At 38.3% G+C, this 19,762-nt stretch overlaps 1 protein-coding gene across 8 annotated transcripts in view; it reads right to left on the bottom strand.

Moving 5' to 3' along the window:
• Positions 1-2,160: 2,160 nt before the first annotated feature.
• The window catches only part of tnr (tenascin R (restrictin, janusin)), a 177,106-nt gene continuing 159,504 nt past the window's right edge, over positions 2,161-19,762 (bottom strand). For all 8 annotated transcript variants that reach the window (XM_044219951.1, XM_044219952.1, XM_044219950.1 and 5 more), the window contains 6 exons: positions 18,124-18,256; positions 16,814-16,965; positions 16,488-16,584; positions 8,370-8,531; positions 7,556-7,719; positions 2,161-5,984 (listed from right to left, as the gene is read on the bottom strand). In XM_044219951.1, the coding sequence (XP_044075886.1) occupies positions 5,865-5,984; positions 7,556-7,719; positions 8,370-8,531; positions 16,488-16,584; positions 16,814-16,965; positions 18,124-18,256 (828 nt within the window). In that variant the 3' untranslated portion in view covers positions 2,161-5,864. The remainder of the gene's footprint in view (positions 5,985-7,555; positions 7,720-8,369; positions 8,532-16,487; positions 16,585-16,813; positions 16,966-18,123; positions 18,257-19,762) is intronic.

Below are 19,762 nucleotides of genomic sequence, written 5' to 3'. Positions count from 1 at the left end.
AGTTCGAGTTCAGGCTACAGCAAGAGAGAAGAATGGAGGAAAGTGCCAATTTACCTATCTGCTGGTTGCAATATAAGACAACAATCTTACCGTATACCATCTACTATGGAAAAAGTTGAACAGCATTTTTAATGCACGAGTAAAAGTGTGAGATATCTTTCGTGTAAGAACTACAAACACACTGTACTTGTGGCTACGGCAGGGAGATTTTGTTGAAAGACAGGCTACTGAAGCTACTTAGAGTAGATCATATCTCGTTCTTAGTAATCCACAACAGAACTTCCACATGACTGACACAGAACCTCGTAAAACTGTGCACATTGTCTTCATGACAGCAGTTCATGAGAAGTGTTTTGTAGTGACAAAGACTGCACATGAGCTTATCTCTCTGACCTTTACTACACTATTAATCCTGTGTTGCCCATTTATTTGTGTCTGACTCTAATATATTCACAAACTTCATGCAGGCTCATTATTTACCAAGTTGTTTCTGCTGACCAGACATTTGAATGGATAATTAATGGATAATTAAAATGTGCAGTAATTAAACAATGAATCTTAAAACTGCTGAACTGAGGGTTTGTGAGTATCTGTTACTGCGATTAAATCTGTAGCTTCTACAATGTGTGTAGTTGTGCTTTTTTTTTGTAGCCTGCACCAGTACAGTGTAGCCTTCCATGCTCTTTTAGATAAGATGATTCGGAAAATTAACAAGCCTGAATTTGTAGTCAGAGTTTTGCAGCTGAGGAGATGAGAATATTTAGCTTAATACAGTAGCAATCTTTTTATTTATTTATTTATTCAAGCTTGACTAATACTTGGTAGTCTGGTGCACTCTTTCAACAAACTAAGTCTCAAATTCATTAAATAACTTTCTTAGCATACTTGCAGTTTAGCCAAACAGATGCTATGACTAACCCTTTCCCCTTTTAGCTTATTCTGCCACCAGCAGTTGGTTTCAGTTGAACATTCTGTTGCTATAGCAACCTCTTCTGGCACAGTTCCATAGCAGTTACAGTTTAACTGACATTGTTACAGCCACCATTTTGTCAGATCTGTGACCAGACAAATATTGACAGGCATCTTTTATCTACTCCTCAAATGCCATAACTGTTTTGTAATTGTTATTTGCTTTCTTGGTGAGAGTAGATGATCAATACCACTCTCATGTCTGTACTGTAACTATAAAGCTTCCGCCAGCTCCTGGTTAGCTTAGCTTAACAGAAAGACTGGAAACAGCTAGACTGGCTCTGTTCAAAGGGAACAAATTCCGCCTAACAGCACCTCTAAAGCTCACTCATTAGACTTAGAAATTGTTTGGCGCATAACCCCCTGTAAAACCATGTGTTGTTTTTACACTTCAGTTTTTGTATGGATTGAACGAATGAGATATAACGTAAGGGAGCTTTAGAAGTGCTGGTAGGTGGATTTTGCAACCTTTGGACAGAGCCAGGCTAGCGGTTTACCCCTGCTTCCAGTCATTCTGCTAAGCTAATATAACTAACTGCTGGTGGTAGCTTCATATTTGACAGACAGACATAAGAGTGGTATTGATCCTTCTCGGTAAGAATCTGAATAAGTGCATATCCCAAAATGTCGAACTACTTCTTTAAAATGAAGACACTTACTGAACTGCTCTTCAGTCAATTGTCATTTTCATGAATTCAAATTCTGCTTTTTCTGAATTTTCTGAAGTCTGACAGTGTAATTGACTTACAGTTGGGCTCTTGCCAGCAGATCTTCTCTACAATCACCTCTTTGAAGATGATTAATATTTTTATGTGGAATAATGTTTAGCCTGTATGTTGTACTAAAAGTCTTCAGGTGTGTTTTCCTGTCAGTGCAAGTCTGCTATGTCTCTGTGAGTATAAATTAGACGTCCTGGAGCCAAACAACACTTGGAGACCTTTATGACGGCACCTTTCACTGTTCGCTTGTAACTGCTGCTGGCCTGACTTCGGTTTTTAATGGCCTCCAATTAGAGGTGAAGATACTTTGAAAAGTTTATGACATGGAGTCAGTTGGCTCTTGGTACTTCATTATTTCATAGGAGTAAAAAGGGTGAGTAGTTACAGTAACCACAGCTAGACTTCTTTTATATATTAGTAACAGCATGTAATCAACACACACTAAACAAAAAGAGAAACAAAATACTCCAAATCAGACTATTTGAATGTTTTATTAATATGTAGAAAATGTATTAAAAAAGGAACTATATAGTACATGTATAAGTCAAACTAGAGCTAAATTTGACAGTAATATCCAAGGTTATCCAACAATAAATCCTTATTTTCAGCATATACGAGCTTTTCAAACAGTCAAGATCACATTTTGTCAACACTTACATTTCCATGGCAAGATTTCAAATCAGTACAGTTAAAGTATCTGGCTTATATAACAAATACCACCAGACATGGTGGTTATATCAGTTAATTCACTTGTAAAAGTAAACCCATGAAATAAAGCATTTTCCTTTTGATACCACAGAGGGCCTTTTGTCATTATTAACTGTGATTTCTTTTTACAATGTCACATCAGTCACAGAGTAATTGGAAAATAAATAGCAGTGAAATAAATAAGGGGAACAGATTTCCTGTACTGTAAGAAGCTCGGTAGAAGCAAACAGTGATACAGTGTGAGTGTATTCCAGTGACTGAGACTGAGTTTGAAGTGTAAATAATGGAGGAGGTGCTCTTCTCAAACCTGATGTTACACAGTGGATTGAAGAGATGAAAAACATACTATGCAAACAAAATGCCAATTTGATATCCCCCTCTCCTCCAAAGATGATAAAGTACTTGATCAGTTGGCTTGCAATGAGGAAAACTACTTGATATTACTTGATGCTAGAGGGAATGTCATCAAATTATTCATAATATCAATATCAAACAATTGAGGCTCTTTTGTCTGTAATTTCAGGCATGTTGTTTCCATGACAAGACGGTTGCATTTTCTCAATTTCAAATGATTTGTTTTCCTGAAAGCCCTCAATGACGAGTAATATTACTAAGCTTTTAATTACACTAATGGATGTAATGTTTGACCCAAGCAATAGATACACTTTTTAAACAAATGGAAAAGGAATATATGTGTATATATATATTTGTGGTTTTCTCATTGTTTGACTGAAAAAGCTTAAATTGATGAATGATGGAAAAATATGTAAAATAAACTTAAATATATATCGGCTTTCCTCTTGAAATATTTAAGAGCACCTCACAGTTTGCCATGAGAGAAAACCCTGACAATACAAATAACATTCTTTTCCTTTTCTGCAAAGCTTCATGACCTTTGTTCCTTGTACACAAATGCACTGAGGGAAACTTCATCCAAGTAGTTAATAAAATAAGGACATAAAGAGTTCCCTACTCTACTATAAATCACTATGGGAGATGGATTGCATGAGAGGCTCTGAAACAGTCACTTTGACACTGAAACATAAATCAGACCTGGGAAAGGTTGTGTGTTGAAACAGGTTGTTATAAATTGTATTTTAGGTTTTGTTGGTTTTATTTTGCCTTTTGGGGGCAATTTTAGGCCTGATAATCTAAGTTATCTACATCTTCTACCTTACAAACCATTTCAAGAGCACCTTTTACCCAGATCAGCAAATAAATATGTCACTACAAATCAAATTGTGACATATACTCCAATGACATTTGTTACTTATTATCAGGCTCTTGGTTGCAATTTAAGTCAACATGCAGTAGGCTCCATCCGCCCTTTAACACAACAATGGTTAAAAATACAGTAGTTAAAGGGGAAATGTTTCAGAGGGCTTTCTGAATTAGTTTGCATCTAAAGGGGAACACATCAAAAATAACATTATCTTCAACTCTATATCTACATGAGTATATTAGTAGTAGTTTATAGAGGGGAGAGACACCATTGTTTTCAAGTCTAAAAAGGACAAAAAACACAAATGAAAAATTTACAATGTTATATAATGCAAGCCAGATTTGCTGGTTTGCTTCAATGAGAGAAGTGAATTGAAGAAACTGACATAAGTACATAATAATGAGATTTCCAGCTGTTAATATTTGGATTAATGAATATATATGAGACCAAAAGTTGCTTGCAGCGATGGTCACATTGATTTCCAAGGATTGTATTGGACAATACATTTTGTTTTTATTGATAGTCAGAGAAGCCAGAAAGGAGATTTAGCCAGTTGTGTGGTTTGTCTTCAAACTGCACAGAGATAATTTTCTTTCAACGGAGGAGGCAGGAAACTAGAAGAAAACCACAGTCAACTAAACGCATTGGCACGCAAAGCTTTGTGCAACAGTGTGAACACTGAATAGAACAAAATGCTTGGAGGGCATTGCTGCAGATTACGCCCGCCCTAAAACAATACATTCTCTGCCATGTTTGCTGATTTTGTTGTTTCACTAGGGAGCTTAAATAGTGAAGCAAGTAAAAGAAGGGCACAGAAGAAAGACTTGGCTCCACTCCACCTATTGTTCTGCTTTCTTTGTTTAAATTCATTTCGGCTAGCAATGGGGGAGAGGCCAGGCTAAAATCTGCACTATGCCCACCCTGACTTTCTTTTGCATAGAATTTAGTGTTCACATTGCATAAAATATCGCCAGGGGACATAATTACCATAAAAGTCCCTGAAAAGTGAGAATCTATTAATACTGGAAAAAAGCTGCTTCATTGACTTTGGTGACAGAACTGACTGGCATCTTTCCAAACAGCAGGCAGAGTCTTTATTATGCAGATCTTTGGTTAAATGTTACATCTATCAGTACCATCTCTGCAAGCAATCACAGCATCTACAACAGGAGTGAAACAGATACTAAGTGTTTATAATGTGCTTGAAAATAAAGTCCAGGAAATAATATTAAATGCCCATGAACAACTAAAGAAATATTTTGAATTGATTAAACAATAGCTTTGCTGTGTTCCCACTCGTAGTGCAAATACTGTCTCAGTGTGGCTACCAATAATAATACAGTTTAATATTTATGATTTCATTCTGCTTTAATAATTAACACAAAGGATATTGTAATTAACAGTAACACAGACAGAGAGAAATAAAATAAATAAACTAGATGGTAATGAAGTTGTTGCTGGTGCACTGCTTTGTGAATGATGATTCTGGATGTTCAGTTTTGCTTTTTGATGTTAATTTTATCTTGTGTCCAGTATTTGTCATCATGTTTTATGATTAACTTAACATAGGCTCAAAAACCAAGGCATCAAATCATATTAAATAGATGGACTTTTGTCACAGTATCAGTTATAAAAATATATATCTTACAGTTAAGGGTTTTAAGGGCATATACAGTATATTTTTCGTTAAAAGTGTTATTATTTCGTAACGGGTAAAATAACGCTAGCTTCTCTTTCTGAGCATCCCAGGGAAAGGCAAATCACAGACTTGAAGAGGAAAAAAAGCTTCTTAGTTTGCCTTTCTGTTTTCTTTCTTTCTTGCTTGCTTTTTCTTTTTTACAGCAAATAGAACCATTGTCATTCAAAGTATTTAATAAATTACATACAGTGTCCTCTATCATCTGGGTAGAAGTACAGCAGGGAAAGACAGCTAAAGCTGGGCAGGAGCAGAGATAAACAGAGTTCGGACCTTGTTTCACCTTCTCTGCTATTTCATGATCTCATCCATGGTCATAACTGTTTCTGACTGTTGGTAGTGTATTAATAATGATGTGTTTTATTATTTTACAACTGAATATTAATAAAATATTAGTAGCTTTTTGTCATAACCCCCCCTTTTTTGCAGCCTCACTAAAAGGCATTAAAGAGCACATCAGTGAGGCACACAGATAGCAGAAACTCATCATCATCAAACATTGTCCGAACTCCATTTATCCATGACTCTGGGCTGGGTGGAGGCGGTTTGTTTATACAGGGGCAGACCGCCTCCTCTTGCTGCTGATGCTACGGAAGTTGAACGGCCTCATCTTCATCTCCACGAAAGGAATAGAGAACTCATGGCCTTTCCAGTGGTACCAGTTAATACCCTGTAAGAGTGAAAGAGTGATTTCAGAAGCTGCTTGAATCAACAGGGCTTTTTAGGCAAGGTGAGGGCATTTGATAAAATGGAACCTAAAAGGAGAGTCTGAAAATATTATATTTTTGCTAAAGTGTAGTTTAATTTCAACTGAAGAAAGTATTCAAAGCAGGAGGGCCAAAATCCTGACAATTATAGTTTCACTCCAGCCTGCTAATCCCTGTCACTGCAAAAACCAGTCATTTGCAGCTTTACACTGAAAGGCGATTTCTTTCTGTGTGTCTTTATGCCTGTCCATCTCTGCTTCCACCTGGTCTCATTTCATGTCATCAAGCAACAAAGTGAAAGGTACGGAGCACAGTGAGAGAAGCGGTGATGCTCCGAAGCCTTTGTAGTTCAGCCTAATCATAGCTTCACACCTCACTCTCTTTCTCAGCATCAAGCTGAGAGAGAAACAGAGCATCTCACACTCATCAAAAGGACTGAACAAGCCCTCAATGCTCACTCCCACGTAGTAAGTAAAAAAAAAAAATACATTTAAAAAATGTTTCATGTTTTGAATGAACTCTGGCCTTTTTCTTCCACATATTACTGTAAATCTGAGTATGAAATCACTGGTATGAGTGTTTGGATAAACTGAAATCCTCCTGAAAGAGTGTCATTCCCAACAGATGAACAAGCACTTTTGACCGATCAATATTAAGATGCATCATCTCTCCAAGTTTCATAAAAAATTCGACATGTGGTGTAGCAGGTACGGTTCTTTTTTACAGCTCCTCCATCAGGCCAATCAGTGAAACAAGTATAGAGATGGATGTCTGTAGCAAGTTTCATGTAATTTAATTTACAAATTATAAGTCTTTCAAAATGAGAAATTTTAAACTTTAATCACACTGCCATAATCAGGCCAATTTACGTGAGTTACGTGAGCAAAGAAAAAAGCTGTGCAGACAAGTTTCTACCAATGAAGTAGTTCCATGGAAAAGTTCAGAGTGAGGTGAACACCACAGACAAATTTCACCCCCACTGTATTGGGGTGGTGGCTAAAATCTCAGAGACCAATACTTACCATTGCTTCCTAATTCCTGTGTGGTAATTTGATTAAACACTAATTAATTTTGGGATGTGCAACATGTAAGCACAAAACTAACAAAACTAAAATAATGAAGGTCTTAAAAAAAGACTTTGAGGGTTAGTGTTAGTTTGAGGACTTTAAGGCCCTTACCATGTCAGTTGATATTGTGCTTTAGTGCTGCATATTCCCAAACAAAATTAAAATTGAATTAGCACAAATGAGTTGAGACACAGTAAGTCTGGAGTTTTTGGGGCCCCTGGAGTTCTGGGGTCCCGTGGCAGTTGTCTACTTTGCCATGTTTGTAATCCATCCTTGTCTTGTATCCATCCCAGATACAGTCCCACAATAAGTAGGAGTGTTCTCTTGTATTTTGGGTAAACCAACCCTTAGTCAGTTAATCTATTTATCATTAGGCCAAACATGTTTTGTGGTGTAAGTTAGAAAAAGATTATTTTGTTTGTCACATTCACTCTTTGATCAGCTTGCGTATTTGTTGGATGACTGACCTGACTGTGTCTGGACTCGCCGTATTTGCCGTTGAGGTTGGCCCGGTGGCAGTTCTTGTACCACCAGGCTCCTTTGTAAGACAAGGCACAGTTAGTGACAGCAATGTCATTGTCTCTGTCCTTTGTAGAGAAGGGCCGGCCCTGGTGGTAGCTCAGAGAGTCACCTGGGATCAGAGAGAGAGAGAGAGAGAGAGATGGAGAACCTTAAATATCAGCGAATGCCGAGCAACATCGGCATATGGCTGCGGTGAATAACGGTGTGATGAGGGGACGTAAACGACCAGGCAGGTGGGAGGGAGATGGAGAGACATGAGAGGGAGGGAGAGGAAAGAAGTGCTGCTGCAGGCTGAATTTATTTAGGCAGAGAGAATTATAATTATAAACATGAGGGGATGACGGATAATTCTGGCATATGGTCATGTTGACAGACTGAGAGATACATGGAGAGCGAGGACAAGAGTGGAAATGTGGAGGAGTGCTGAAGCAGGTTTCAGACATCAGGGAAAAGAAAAGAGGGGAAAGGAGGCAGGAGAAAAAATGGCAGATGGCAGAAGAGGGATGGGAGAGCATTTTCACTTAAAGGTTGGGGAAAGCACACACTTTGCTGTATTACAGCATATAGTGTGGTATTTTGGCATAAAAAACTATTCATATAGCAAAAAGCTTTCTGTGTTGATGCCTTCACTGGCCATTTATATACAGTAAGTGGGCTGATCACAAGGCTGTCATCCACAGAGCCAAGTAAAATGCAAAAAAATGTAAATGTAAAAGTATATTAACTTAAAAAATATTTGTGCTGTATTCAACCAGTTACCCGCAGTGCCATTGTACTCTCCTATCCTGAGCTTGTAGAGGTTTCTCGCATCTCCAATGGAGAATTTGTCATAATTGGCGTAGACAGACTCCTGTCCGTCCTTCATGTCAATTCTCAGCTCATAACGGCCCTGAGCAGCAATCCTCTGGATGTTGTCTAGACCTGTGGAGAAACAACACACATTATAGATATTGCATTGTATGTATGTCGACTCCAGACAGACAAACCAAATCTTGACAAGTTACACCTGCTGTTTTGAAAACAACTTTTATCTTCCAATTACACTAGCTCTCGCCCAATTAATAACCAAAAAAAGATGTGGTGCTGTAAAGGTTTCCCACTACTCTACTGATCGACAGGTGGCAGTAATGTGTCTGCAAAATACAGGAGGCTGCAAGCGAGCAAACATGGATTTAAACAATATAGGTTTCACTTCACTTCAAAAATCTGTTTTGAAAATGTTTTATAAGAAAGAAAACGCATTCAACACATTAGTCAGGCCTCAAGGAAACACACAATGGGCTTTGGTGAGAAAACACTGAATTAAACAGAATGTTCTTTGTTTAGAAGAAAACTCCACAGGGCACCTTTAAGATAATGTACATTTAACTGTATGTTGCAGTTGCACACATGGTGCATGGACTCCATTGGTCTAAGAAAGGTCTACAGGAGTACACTCAAGCAAAACAATTTTTATATAGCCCAAAATTGCAAATCAAAAATTTTCCTCAAAGGGCTTTACAATCTTTACAGCAGGGCCATTCAATTACAAATTCAGTTGGGTCAGATTTTAAAACCAGGAAATGCCACAACAACATCCAAAGAACTGCAGGCCTCACTTGCCTCAGTTAAGGTCGGTGTTCATGACTCCACCGTAAGAAAGAGACTGGGTAAAAAAACAGCCCCAGACCATCACACTACCACCACCATATTTTACTGTTGGTATGATGTTCTTTTTCTGAAATGCAGTGTTACTTTTACGCCAGATGTAATGGGACACACACCTTCCAAAAAGTTCAACTTTTGTCTCGTCAGTCCACAGAGTATTTTCCCAAAAGTCTTGGGGATCATCAAGATGTTTTCTGGCAAAAATGAGACGAGCCTTAATGTTCTTTTTGGTCAGCAGTGGTTTTCGTCTTGTAACTGCCATGCAGGTCATTTTTGCCCAGTCTCTTTCTTATGGTGGAGTCATGAACACTGACCTTAACTGAGGCAAGTGAGGCCTGCAGTTCTTTGGATGTTGTTGTGGGGTCTCTGAATGGCTGAAGAAGAACAAAATTAAGACTTTGGAGTGGCCTAGTCAAAGTCCTGACCTGAATCCTACTGAGATGCTGTGGCATGACCTTAAAAAGGCAGTTCTTGCTTGAAAACCCTCCAATGTGGCTGAATTACAAGAATTCTGCAAAGATGAGTGGGCCAAAATTCCTCCACAGCACTGTAAAAGACTCATTCCAAGTTATCGCAAATGCTTGATTGCAGTTGTTGCTGCTAAGGGTGGCCCAACCAGTTATTAGGTTTAGGGGGCAATCACTATTTCACACAGGGCCATGTAGGTTTGGATTTTGTTTTCCCTTAATAATAACAACCTTCATTTAAAAACTGCATTTTGTGTTTACTTGTGTTATCTTTGGCTTATATTTAAATTTGTTTGATGATCTGAAACATTTAAGTGTGACAAACGTGCAAAAAAATAAGTAATCAGGAAGGTGGGAAACACTTTTTCACACCACTGTAGATGACATTTTCAGCAGCCTAATTAATACCTTTTTTTAGCTTTTGGTAATGACAAATTTTAAACAAATGCAAATGAATGTAATAAAAAAATAGCAGGCGTTTCGAGATGGCAGTAAAATAAACAAATACTTGCCAGTCCAGGCAGGGTTAAACTGATGGTTTTCATTGTCAAATTACGTTTCAGAGTTGACAGAGACATATTTTCAAAAGAGCACTTCCATACTTGTGACGGTCAATAGCCAGATGTTTTGAAAAGCTACTAAGCGTGGTCGGAACTCACATGAGGAAACATTGATTTGTGAAATATATGATTGGTGGTGTCGCTACATCTGTAAAAATCCTGCCCAATCGGTACTGTGCATGTGGAACTCTCAACAGAGTTGAGAAGGAAGCGAGATGACTCACTTGTTGGCTACTTCCATACCCTGTATATGTAGTGTACTTATTTTGTCTTATATCAGATTTATGTATGCTGGGCCACTCAGAGGTTGCTTCTGGGTCGGATGTGGCCCGTGGGCCACCAATTGTATAGGCCTGCTTTACAGCATACAAAACCATCTATCCTTAGATCCTTGATTCAGATCAGGAAAGACTCCACAAAAAAAATACCCTTTAATGGGACAAAAGGAAGAAACCTCAGTAAGAGCTACAGAGGAAGGATCCCTCTTCCAGGACAGACAGACATGCAACAGGTGTTATATATATAATATTAAAATAAAAACGTATAAGAATATTGATCAGAGTAGACGTAAAACCATTACACGAAGAATGGAATATTTGTTGATTTGATTTGATCCACCCATACACCTAGATTTTTTTTTTTCTGTAAAAGACATTTTGTTCCCACTTGCAGTTTTGTAGCTTAAAGGTTTAAATCCTGATAACCATATGTCAGACATCTTTGTCAGGTGGTCATATGGACGTGGATGATTGACAGTGTCGAGAACAGTGGACACTGTCACCACCAGTCCAACCTGCAAATGCCACTTCGTAACTTTCTGAGATATGCTGGCTTTGCTCTCTATCTCCAAGGTAGCAGATACGATGGCTCGTTTGAACCCCGACAGGCGATAAGGCCCCACATCGACCTGAGAGATTGGAACTGCCTTCACTATCAGATTACAACAAGCACCAATTTGGAAAAGAGTCTCCTTCCCTGCTTAACCTCCAACAGAAGCATCACATGCACACTTTTTCTGAACCCGGGAAACATTCGAAGAAAAAATAAAAATCCTCAAGCCTTTGCTGATAAGGAATAGGAAGTAGAAATCCTGGAGAGCAGGGAAACTAACTGCTGTAATACGTCAATGGAAAGCAGATAAAATCTATGTTACAACCCAAAGGCACTTAGGGTGACGGGGGAAAAGCAACTGTTGTAATAAAATTGTGTTTAACACTCAGTCATCTCTAATTTCCATTGTATAATATCACTGTATTATCAGCAATTAATCTTGCACCCATAATTTTTTACTGTTTTTTCCTCCAACAGTTTTATGGGATCAGACTGCTCTATTCCAAACTGCAGCGATTAAAAATGCATTTTGACACACTATTGCACTCTTGTCCTATTATACTACCAATATTATCATCTCGTCACATTTTATTACCAGCCTTTCTCTCACACTTATACAGAAACAAGGGGGGAAATTAAAAAAAGAAAGAGAATGGGATAACGATCACATCTCGCACACAGCCACCCTAGTTTCTCTCTGTTATTATCATCAAACTGACATTGCGTTCAGCATGAAAACTGGCTGAGGTCAGTGAGTAGGGAGAATAGATTGCCCTAGAGCAGCAATAAAAATGCCCGTTTTCAAACTGTAACGGATAATAATGAAAGCTTAATTTCCATATTCTTTACTGCTGACCAGTTAAGTGCCTCTTCTTTTCAGTTTGAGTGGATTTAATATCGATGTTTATGGTTCCATACTGTTCAATATATTGCTGTTCTGTGTGTAGAGGCGGTGATTAGCTAAATGTTTGCTATAATGGTTCTCCAGGGCTATGATAGCGAACTAATCTGTAGAAACAAGAGTGAAAGTCAAATGGTTTGAAACTGCTGTGACCATCTGTATGACGATACCATTTACTTTCTATAACAATGATACATTTTAAGGACACAGCTTACACTGTAAATGGTTAAAATGCACAGCAAATATAGTCAGCGCAGGACAGAACACAAAAAACAGTACATGGCTACATGTAAAATCAGTTACACCTAATATATATCTTAAGTGCAGGGACATTCAGTACAGTATTTTTCTAAAATACTAAATGTTTAGGGTTTTGCCAGTAACATATGGATGAATATGGATAATACATTATTTAATTACTGTTTGTGCCAAACATTTGCTGAGTTACAACAGCATTTAAAACAGCAGAGGTTTGGACCAAAATCTATTCATTTCAATGGAATTGCTCTGATCAGTGGATTCACTCATGGAGGAAAAGAAAATTCTCCTTGTCCTTTATGTAGTTCTGGACTAACTGCAAGTTAGTTATTGAAGTTTGGTCACTGATTTGGCTTCTTATCAACACGGTCAGCAGTTGGAGCTGCAGCAGGGGCTGTGACACAGCCTATTTAAGATACTCCTTCTTGGAGTCATAACTCAGTCAAATCTGAACAAATGGACATACATATTTTTAGATTCAGCGTGACTTACACTTTTCGAAGATATCGTTATCTCAGATGTCAGTTGCAAATAAACATCCATAAATCCACTTAGAAATCATATTGAAAAGTACTCCTTATAACTCCAGAACTTGCCTGAGAATCCTCATGTTTTTAAGTTTTCTTCAGTATCAAAGTAATCCAGTGATAGTGGTCTGTACATCCATGGGCACAATTTAAACAGGAACTGCTAATAGCTACTTTGGCATACTTTTAATGTTTAATTTTCCAAAAGGCTAAAAAACAGGGCTCATGTTGTAACCCACAGCCAACTGACTCCATGGCAACATTATACTTCCATTTTTCATCTCCCAAAGCATTATGGGAACTGTAGTTCCAAAACTTAGAGCATGATTACCCACCAAATTGAAGTAAGACAAAGAATAATAATAATAGGAGTGACAAAATCCATTAATATAAACTCTTTTGATGTTGCACTATCAATATTACTATGAAGGCTCAGAATGTCCCATCAACATGGTTCTTATATTCCTAGAAACAATGACACTCTCCTCTATCCATTCATCTATTCAATTCATATACAGATATATACAGAAAACAGGTTGCGCAGTTGTCTCTAATTTGTCTGAGGGGAGGCCAACAGTATCAGACTCTGAAAACCCTTGACCTTTTGATGAAATGTCGAAAGAACTGGAGTGTTAAAAATGGATGAAGCTATCATATTAGCTGTGTCCCACAACCTTTTCTTCATGACCTTCCTTCACCTCCTCCTATACAAATCGCAGGTAGTCCTTATGTCAATAACCTTCTAACACACAATTAAATTTCCCTCTGCCATGTTCTGGTGAGATCGGGCATTTAATTAGATAATCCTCCAACAGGCTTTTTACGCAGAAGACGTTAGCAAGAGCAGTAGCAAAAGCACAGGTGTAAATAAAAAAAGGAATGATGGATGAATACCATTTAGCTCAGGGTTCTGGTATTGTTCATGCAAGCTCACTGTCATGATTTACTGAGACACTTGTAGTAGTAACACCTGTGTTTTTCCTACCATGTGAGAAAAGCCTGTAGTCCCCTGCTCACAACCATATTAACAACTAGATCAGCGGACCAACAGGTCAGTTTCATGCAGCAAACTTGACATTTTGTGCCGTACTCTGAGGCCACCGTGTTCCCTGCTGGCATGTTATCTGTAATCTGGCATCATGGAGAGAAGCTTTCACAGGAGCAAAGAGCAGCTTTTGATGCTCCACACCCTGAGGTTACATTAAGCTGCTTTTATGCGCTGAGAGGACAGAGTACAGTATAGGATAGAAGAAAGATGGGGGGAAGTGCATCATACAAGGCTAAAAAAGTAAAGCAAGGCCCTGGAGATGGAGGTGCCCTGGAATGGTATAAGTCCAGAAGTGGTGAGAGGGCAGATTATTGCTGATTAAGCTTAAGTGGAAATAGGTCAGATGAATTGTTGTACTCACTGAACTAGATCTGCTCCGGCGTTTTTACATCATATTATACGGAGAAATCCATTATAAATCTGTCAGATATGAGGCAAATGCTGCTACATGATGCCTTCAGGTGTCCGTCAGAAACAACTAAAACACTGCTGTCACTTTATAGCTCACTATCTACACTTTATACTGTGTAGGGTGCAAAGAGGATGGATTTCTCTCCTATATGTTGTATGTGTAGTGTCATCTTGCAGAGATGGCTGTCCAATATTTTTTATTATGCCTCCTGTGCTTTTCCACTCTTCTTTGTTGAAATACAGAAACCGATAAATTATTAATTTATACCAGCAGACAGCAATCCCACTTTTTCTGTTGTGATAAAATGTTAACAGCTATCTTTGAACACCCTCCCGGTGGTGGTGCACAAATGTAACAGGAAGAGCTGACATTATTATTCAATTCAACTCGACAACACCGCAAACTACAGCTTTAAAAATAACCAGTGAAGCAACAAATCTGACAGTCTCAACAAGAATTGCAGGCTTTTGTATAACATTCCATTATATTGTCAGCTCCTGTTCATGAGGGGTCTCATTATGCTTTCACCTATTACAGTGTGCTTAGTCACTAATGGACTAGAGCGTGCCACAGCTATCTTGTGTTATGATCCAATATGTGTCAACTGCAAAGTAACAGTCATCCCTCTGTTATAATGTGGTGATAATGCAATGCCATAAAATTTCCCCCCAGTGTTATTTAGTTTCTCTGATCAAAAAATTCAAAAAACATTCTTCTCAAGGTCATGATTCACTTAATGAAATATTCATGTAATATTTTCCTTTAATCATCTGCACCAAAACAATAACACAAAAACTGCCCCATGAAGAAACACGACTCATTTGCACATTTTCTAATGAATATAATTATTGTTTCATAATGAGATTTTTTTTGGGGGGTGGGGGTGTTGATATTCAGCAGTCCATCAAAACAGTGAGGATGTTCTGTTATTTTGCCTTTGAATCAGAGCAACGCTAAAAACAATTACCGAGTCATTTCAGAGAGAGATGATTTTTCAGAGACTCCAGTAATGAATCGGACAGACTTTGTGAAGTCAAGTGCTGAAAGATGAGATGAGCAAAAAAAATAAAACATCTTCATACAGAGTGGAAAATCTTACAAGAAAGGCTGTACTGCCTTCACAAGATATTGGAAACATCTTTCCTCTCCATAAAATAGATGTATCAATTGAAACCAAGTGAAAGCTATGACCCTCTATTGATTGAACCTATTAAATTCACTTCAGTCATGGAGACAGCGTGTAGATAAAGAGGGTAATACAGCTTTCATAAAATGAACAGAGACTGAACAAAATTGGTGGCAGGTTGTGGCTCACTATCAGCCTGAAGCCCATAAAATGCAGCTGAAATAAATTGGGCAGGGTGACATGAAGTTGAAATAAGGCAGCAGCAAACCTGACCTTACCTGTGAATTTTCTAATACAACTACTAGTCAATCAGTATTATTATCCTTATATGTTTATCAATAAAAAGGAAATTAAATGTAGAGCGACAACTCCCCGTCCAGGCGATAGTAAAGATTTTTTTTATCTTATCAAGTAATGTTTCAATTACAGAAGCTGTTGTTATGCCAAACATCAAAAAAGTGACGGGTTTGGGTAAATCCTTGTATTTGAAACTACACACTACACCGGATCTATTCAATTGGCGGCCCACGGGCCACATCCAGCCCAAAAGCAACCTCTGAGTGGCCCAGCATGCATTAATCTGATATATGACAAAATAAGAAAACTACATATATAGTGTATGGAAGTAGCCAACGAGTGAGTCATCTCGCTTCCTTCTCATCTCTGTTGAGAGTTCCACATGCGCAGTACCAATCGGGCAGGATTTTTATGGATGTAGCGACACCGCCAATCATATCTTTGACAAATCAACATTTTCTCATGTGAGTTATGACCACACTTAGTAGCTTTTCAAAACATCTGGCTATTGACCGTCACAAGTGGGGAAGTGCTCTACTGACAATATGTCTCTGTCAACCCTGAAACGTAATTTGACAATGAAAACCGTCAGTTTAACCCTGCCTGGACTGGCAAGTATTTGTTTATTTTACCGCCATCGCCAAACGCCTGCTATTTTTTTATTACATTCATTTGGATGCTGAAAATGTCTGGCCCATCTACATTTGCTGGTTTTAAAATCTGGCCCAATTGAATTTGTAATTGAATAGCCCTGCTCTACACATTCTTTCTCTAGATTAATTATCTCAACGTAAGAGTCTTACCAAGCCAGAATTCATCCTCCAGGTTTCCAAATCCGACCCGATAGTCACTCCACTTCCTGGAAAAGTCTGTCAGGCCATTCTGACGACGCTGGAATACCTGAACACCAAAATATAACAATGTGACAAGATCAGAAAAATACAACTCAGTTGTTCAGACTAAAATCGCTGACAAAACTCAGTGCTGTGATCACAAGCATATTCAGTATTCGATCCAGTAAAATCCAATTATCGCCCCTACTCTTCTTCCCCTTTCGACACAGCTTCTTACATTTGCACATATTACAAAAGTGCTATTAAAAGAAGGTGTTATCTTCACAGTGACTTACAATCCAGCCTCCTTCATCAGTGGTCATGTCACAGTACACCTGTACACCCTGGCTGGGGTCTCTGTTGATGTAAATGGTGTAGACGCCGCTCAGTGTCTCTCCATTCAGTAGATGTTGGGCACAATTCTGAGGTGTTGCAAATAGGCGACTCCCTGGAGAGAAGCAGAGGACGTATGAGGACAAGTTATGATTTGATTTTTTTTTTCTTCCATCTTTTGACTTGATTCAGAGATTTATGTAGACTGCATGGATAGAACTTATGGCATTTGGCAACATTCAGGATTTTTTTCAAAGCTGCAGTAATTGATATGTTTATATCAACAATGGATTAAATGCCTATGAGTAATGTAAAATGAGATGCTTGTAGTGACAAACCCACAGAGAATTATTTACCGACTCTGCAGTTCCCCTCAGCTCTGGAGCTTGGAGCCTTTTAGCGTTTTTACGGCCTGCAATTTTACTGTTTTGGTTCATTCTCACTGCTTTTATCAATCCTGTTTTAATTGAAAAAGCTCTAATAAACTGATGGTACGCTACCTGCCCAGCACCAAATAGCAGACAGACAAAGTTAGCTGGTAAGCATAGTAGAGCATTTAGCTGTTATAGAGCAGACATTTCGCTCAGGAGTTGGTGGAGACCAAAACAGAGCTAAAAGTAGATTGAATATTGACGTTATATTCATTAGGTGGCCAGAAACACGACTCCAAATTGATGCTAATGCTGCTCTGTGTCTGTTTGATGTGTAAACAAGCAACTGTCAATTTTATAAGGTGATAATATTCCAATAGTGTGTTTACAGTTTGTTCTGCTGCCCCCAGTAAGCAGCCAAAAATGGCAAAAATTTAAATGAAAGTAAAACTGACAACCTGAAAAGCTTTCATTCACAGCTTACTGCTATGTCCACTGCTTGGTTGGATGTTGATATTTGCTTTTGGCATGTTCACATAAATTCCAGGTGATTAGCAACTTCATGATGCTTCCTAACCCTCGTTTGAGTGACATATCCGGCATCCAATTACACACTGAACACATTAAAGATTAGAGCACACTGTTGAGCTCTAGGATTGTAGACAGCCACCTTACAGGTGCAGCCTAATGGGAAGTCTCCCTCACTATGCTAAAGGGAGGAGAGATGAAAATTGTGCCTGGCTTTGGGGACCCATTATGGTGCATCTTTAGTTATGGTGACTGTAATATGAAATGCAGTGCAGAAGGGAAAAAACTGTGGGTTAGAATCTCTTTCCAGGCTTAAATCGAAGAACATGAATACATTATGTGCGTGTATGTGAGAGAATGTGTGTGTACTGTACCTGTGGTGAAGGTAGTGGAGACTACAGCGCTGGTGTCAAGTCCTCTTGCAGCCTGGAGTTTGACAGTGTACTCCGTAGTCTCAGCTAGTCCCTCCAGTCGAATCCACATGTCCTCTGAATCTAGGATCAGCTCCTAGTGCGCGCACACACACACACACACACACACACAGAGAGAGAGGACCAAATTCATTCAGATACAAGTTAAAAGATATTAGACAAAGAAATTCCTTCTATAAAAGTAATAATTTAATGTGTGTTTAGTATAAACCTCAGGGTAAAAACAACTTATATTAGAATTCCCATAAGTCACTGATAAAACACTGAATTGAGCTTGTGAGTTTTACAAAGACCTTTGGCAACAAAGAAACCTTCAAGCTATTTTTGTTCAGGAAACACTTGACAGCTTGCTTTGTGTTCCAGTAGCACAATATTCTCAAACTAGCAGCACACATAGGTGAGGTTTACTTAGAAGGAATGAAAAAAACATATTAGGTCCATTTAAATACTGTATTAGTGAAGTATAAGTTGATTGTTCACATATGAAACATTTCAATTAGCCAGTTACTTGGAGATGAGAAAAAAGGATAAGCTTGTAGCAGTTCAGTGTACATTTCATTTGGAAGGTTTCCATATAAATATGTTATTTGAAAGCAAAAAGAAGAATTTATAATCTTGAAATTAATCTTCAAGTTTTGCTTTTTGTAAAACTTGAAGATTGTCTTGTAGTCCCATGTGGGATGGGCTAGATGTTTGGCATGACACAGAAATTAAAACTAACTAAGTAATAAAAGTTACCCTTCCACTGACTGCAAGAACACGCCTGGCTACCTGCATTTTCACATGTGAAAAATCACTAAAGCCATATAAAATACAAAAAGAGAGGAGCTGAGAAACAAGAAAAGAGAGGGGGGGGCAACTAGATGGAGTGAAAGAGATAAAAGAATCTTATTGGACAGCCAAGCTGAGAAGCTGCTAAGCAATCAGGAAACAAAGATTTCTATTTTTGTTAAAGGAGTCATGACAGTACAGTACAGTTACTTCATTTTGTTTTTGACAAATCCTCTTTTATTGAGCCCATCTTAAGGAGCCAAGACGTTTGCCCGTTTTTGAGAGAATATTTTCTGTCATATCAGTCTCTTAGATGAGAAATGATTCCACGCTCAATTGATTCACAGAAACGTGAACTTGTCTATGCATGTATTTGTGTGTTACAGTTTGCCCTGGATACACATTAAATATGAACAAGTAAAAATGAAATATTCAGCTAGTTTGGAAAAAAAAATCACATATTTCCAGGCAATGTGTCCATGTGAATTATGCAGGGAAGCAGCTGGTAAATGGTGTCTCTGTCTCTGACATTTTCCCACCGGTTTTCAGGGTCAAGATAAGATTTTTATTGCAAGCAAAACAGCCCTGTCTTATCAAGGACAACACATACCTTCATACACTCGCTGTCGATTGCGTGGTTGAGTGGTCGGATGTTTGGTGGATGCGTATTTATCCTTGTGTGTGTGTGTGTGTGTGTGTGTGTGAATGGGGAGATCTTTATCACATCAGGCACGAACATAACCAACAGTGATACATGCATTAACAAACTGTTAAGTAAATGTTAATCAGATAAGAAATTAATCTCACAGCT

This window comes from Siniperca chuatsi, linkage group LG13 (genome assembly GCF_020085105.1).
Source record: "Siniperca chuatsi isolate FFG_IHB_CAS linkage group LG13, ASM2008510v1, whole genome shotgun sequence".
Taxonomy (NCBI): Eukaryota; Metazoa; Chordata; class Actinopteri; order Centrarchiformes; family Sinipercidae; genus Siniperca; species Siniperca chuatsi.
Note: the sequence above shows the minus strand (reverse complement) of the source record. Positions and strands in the feature narration are given on the sequence as shown.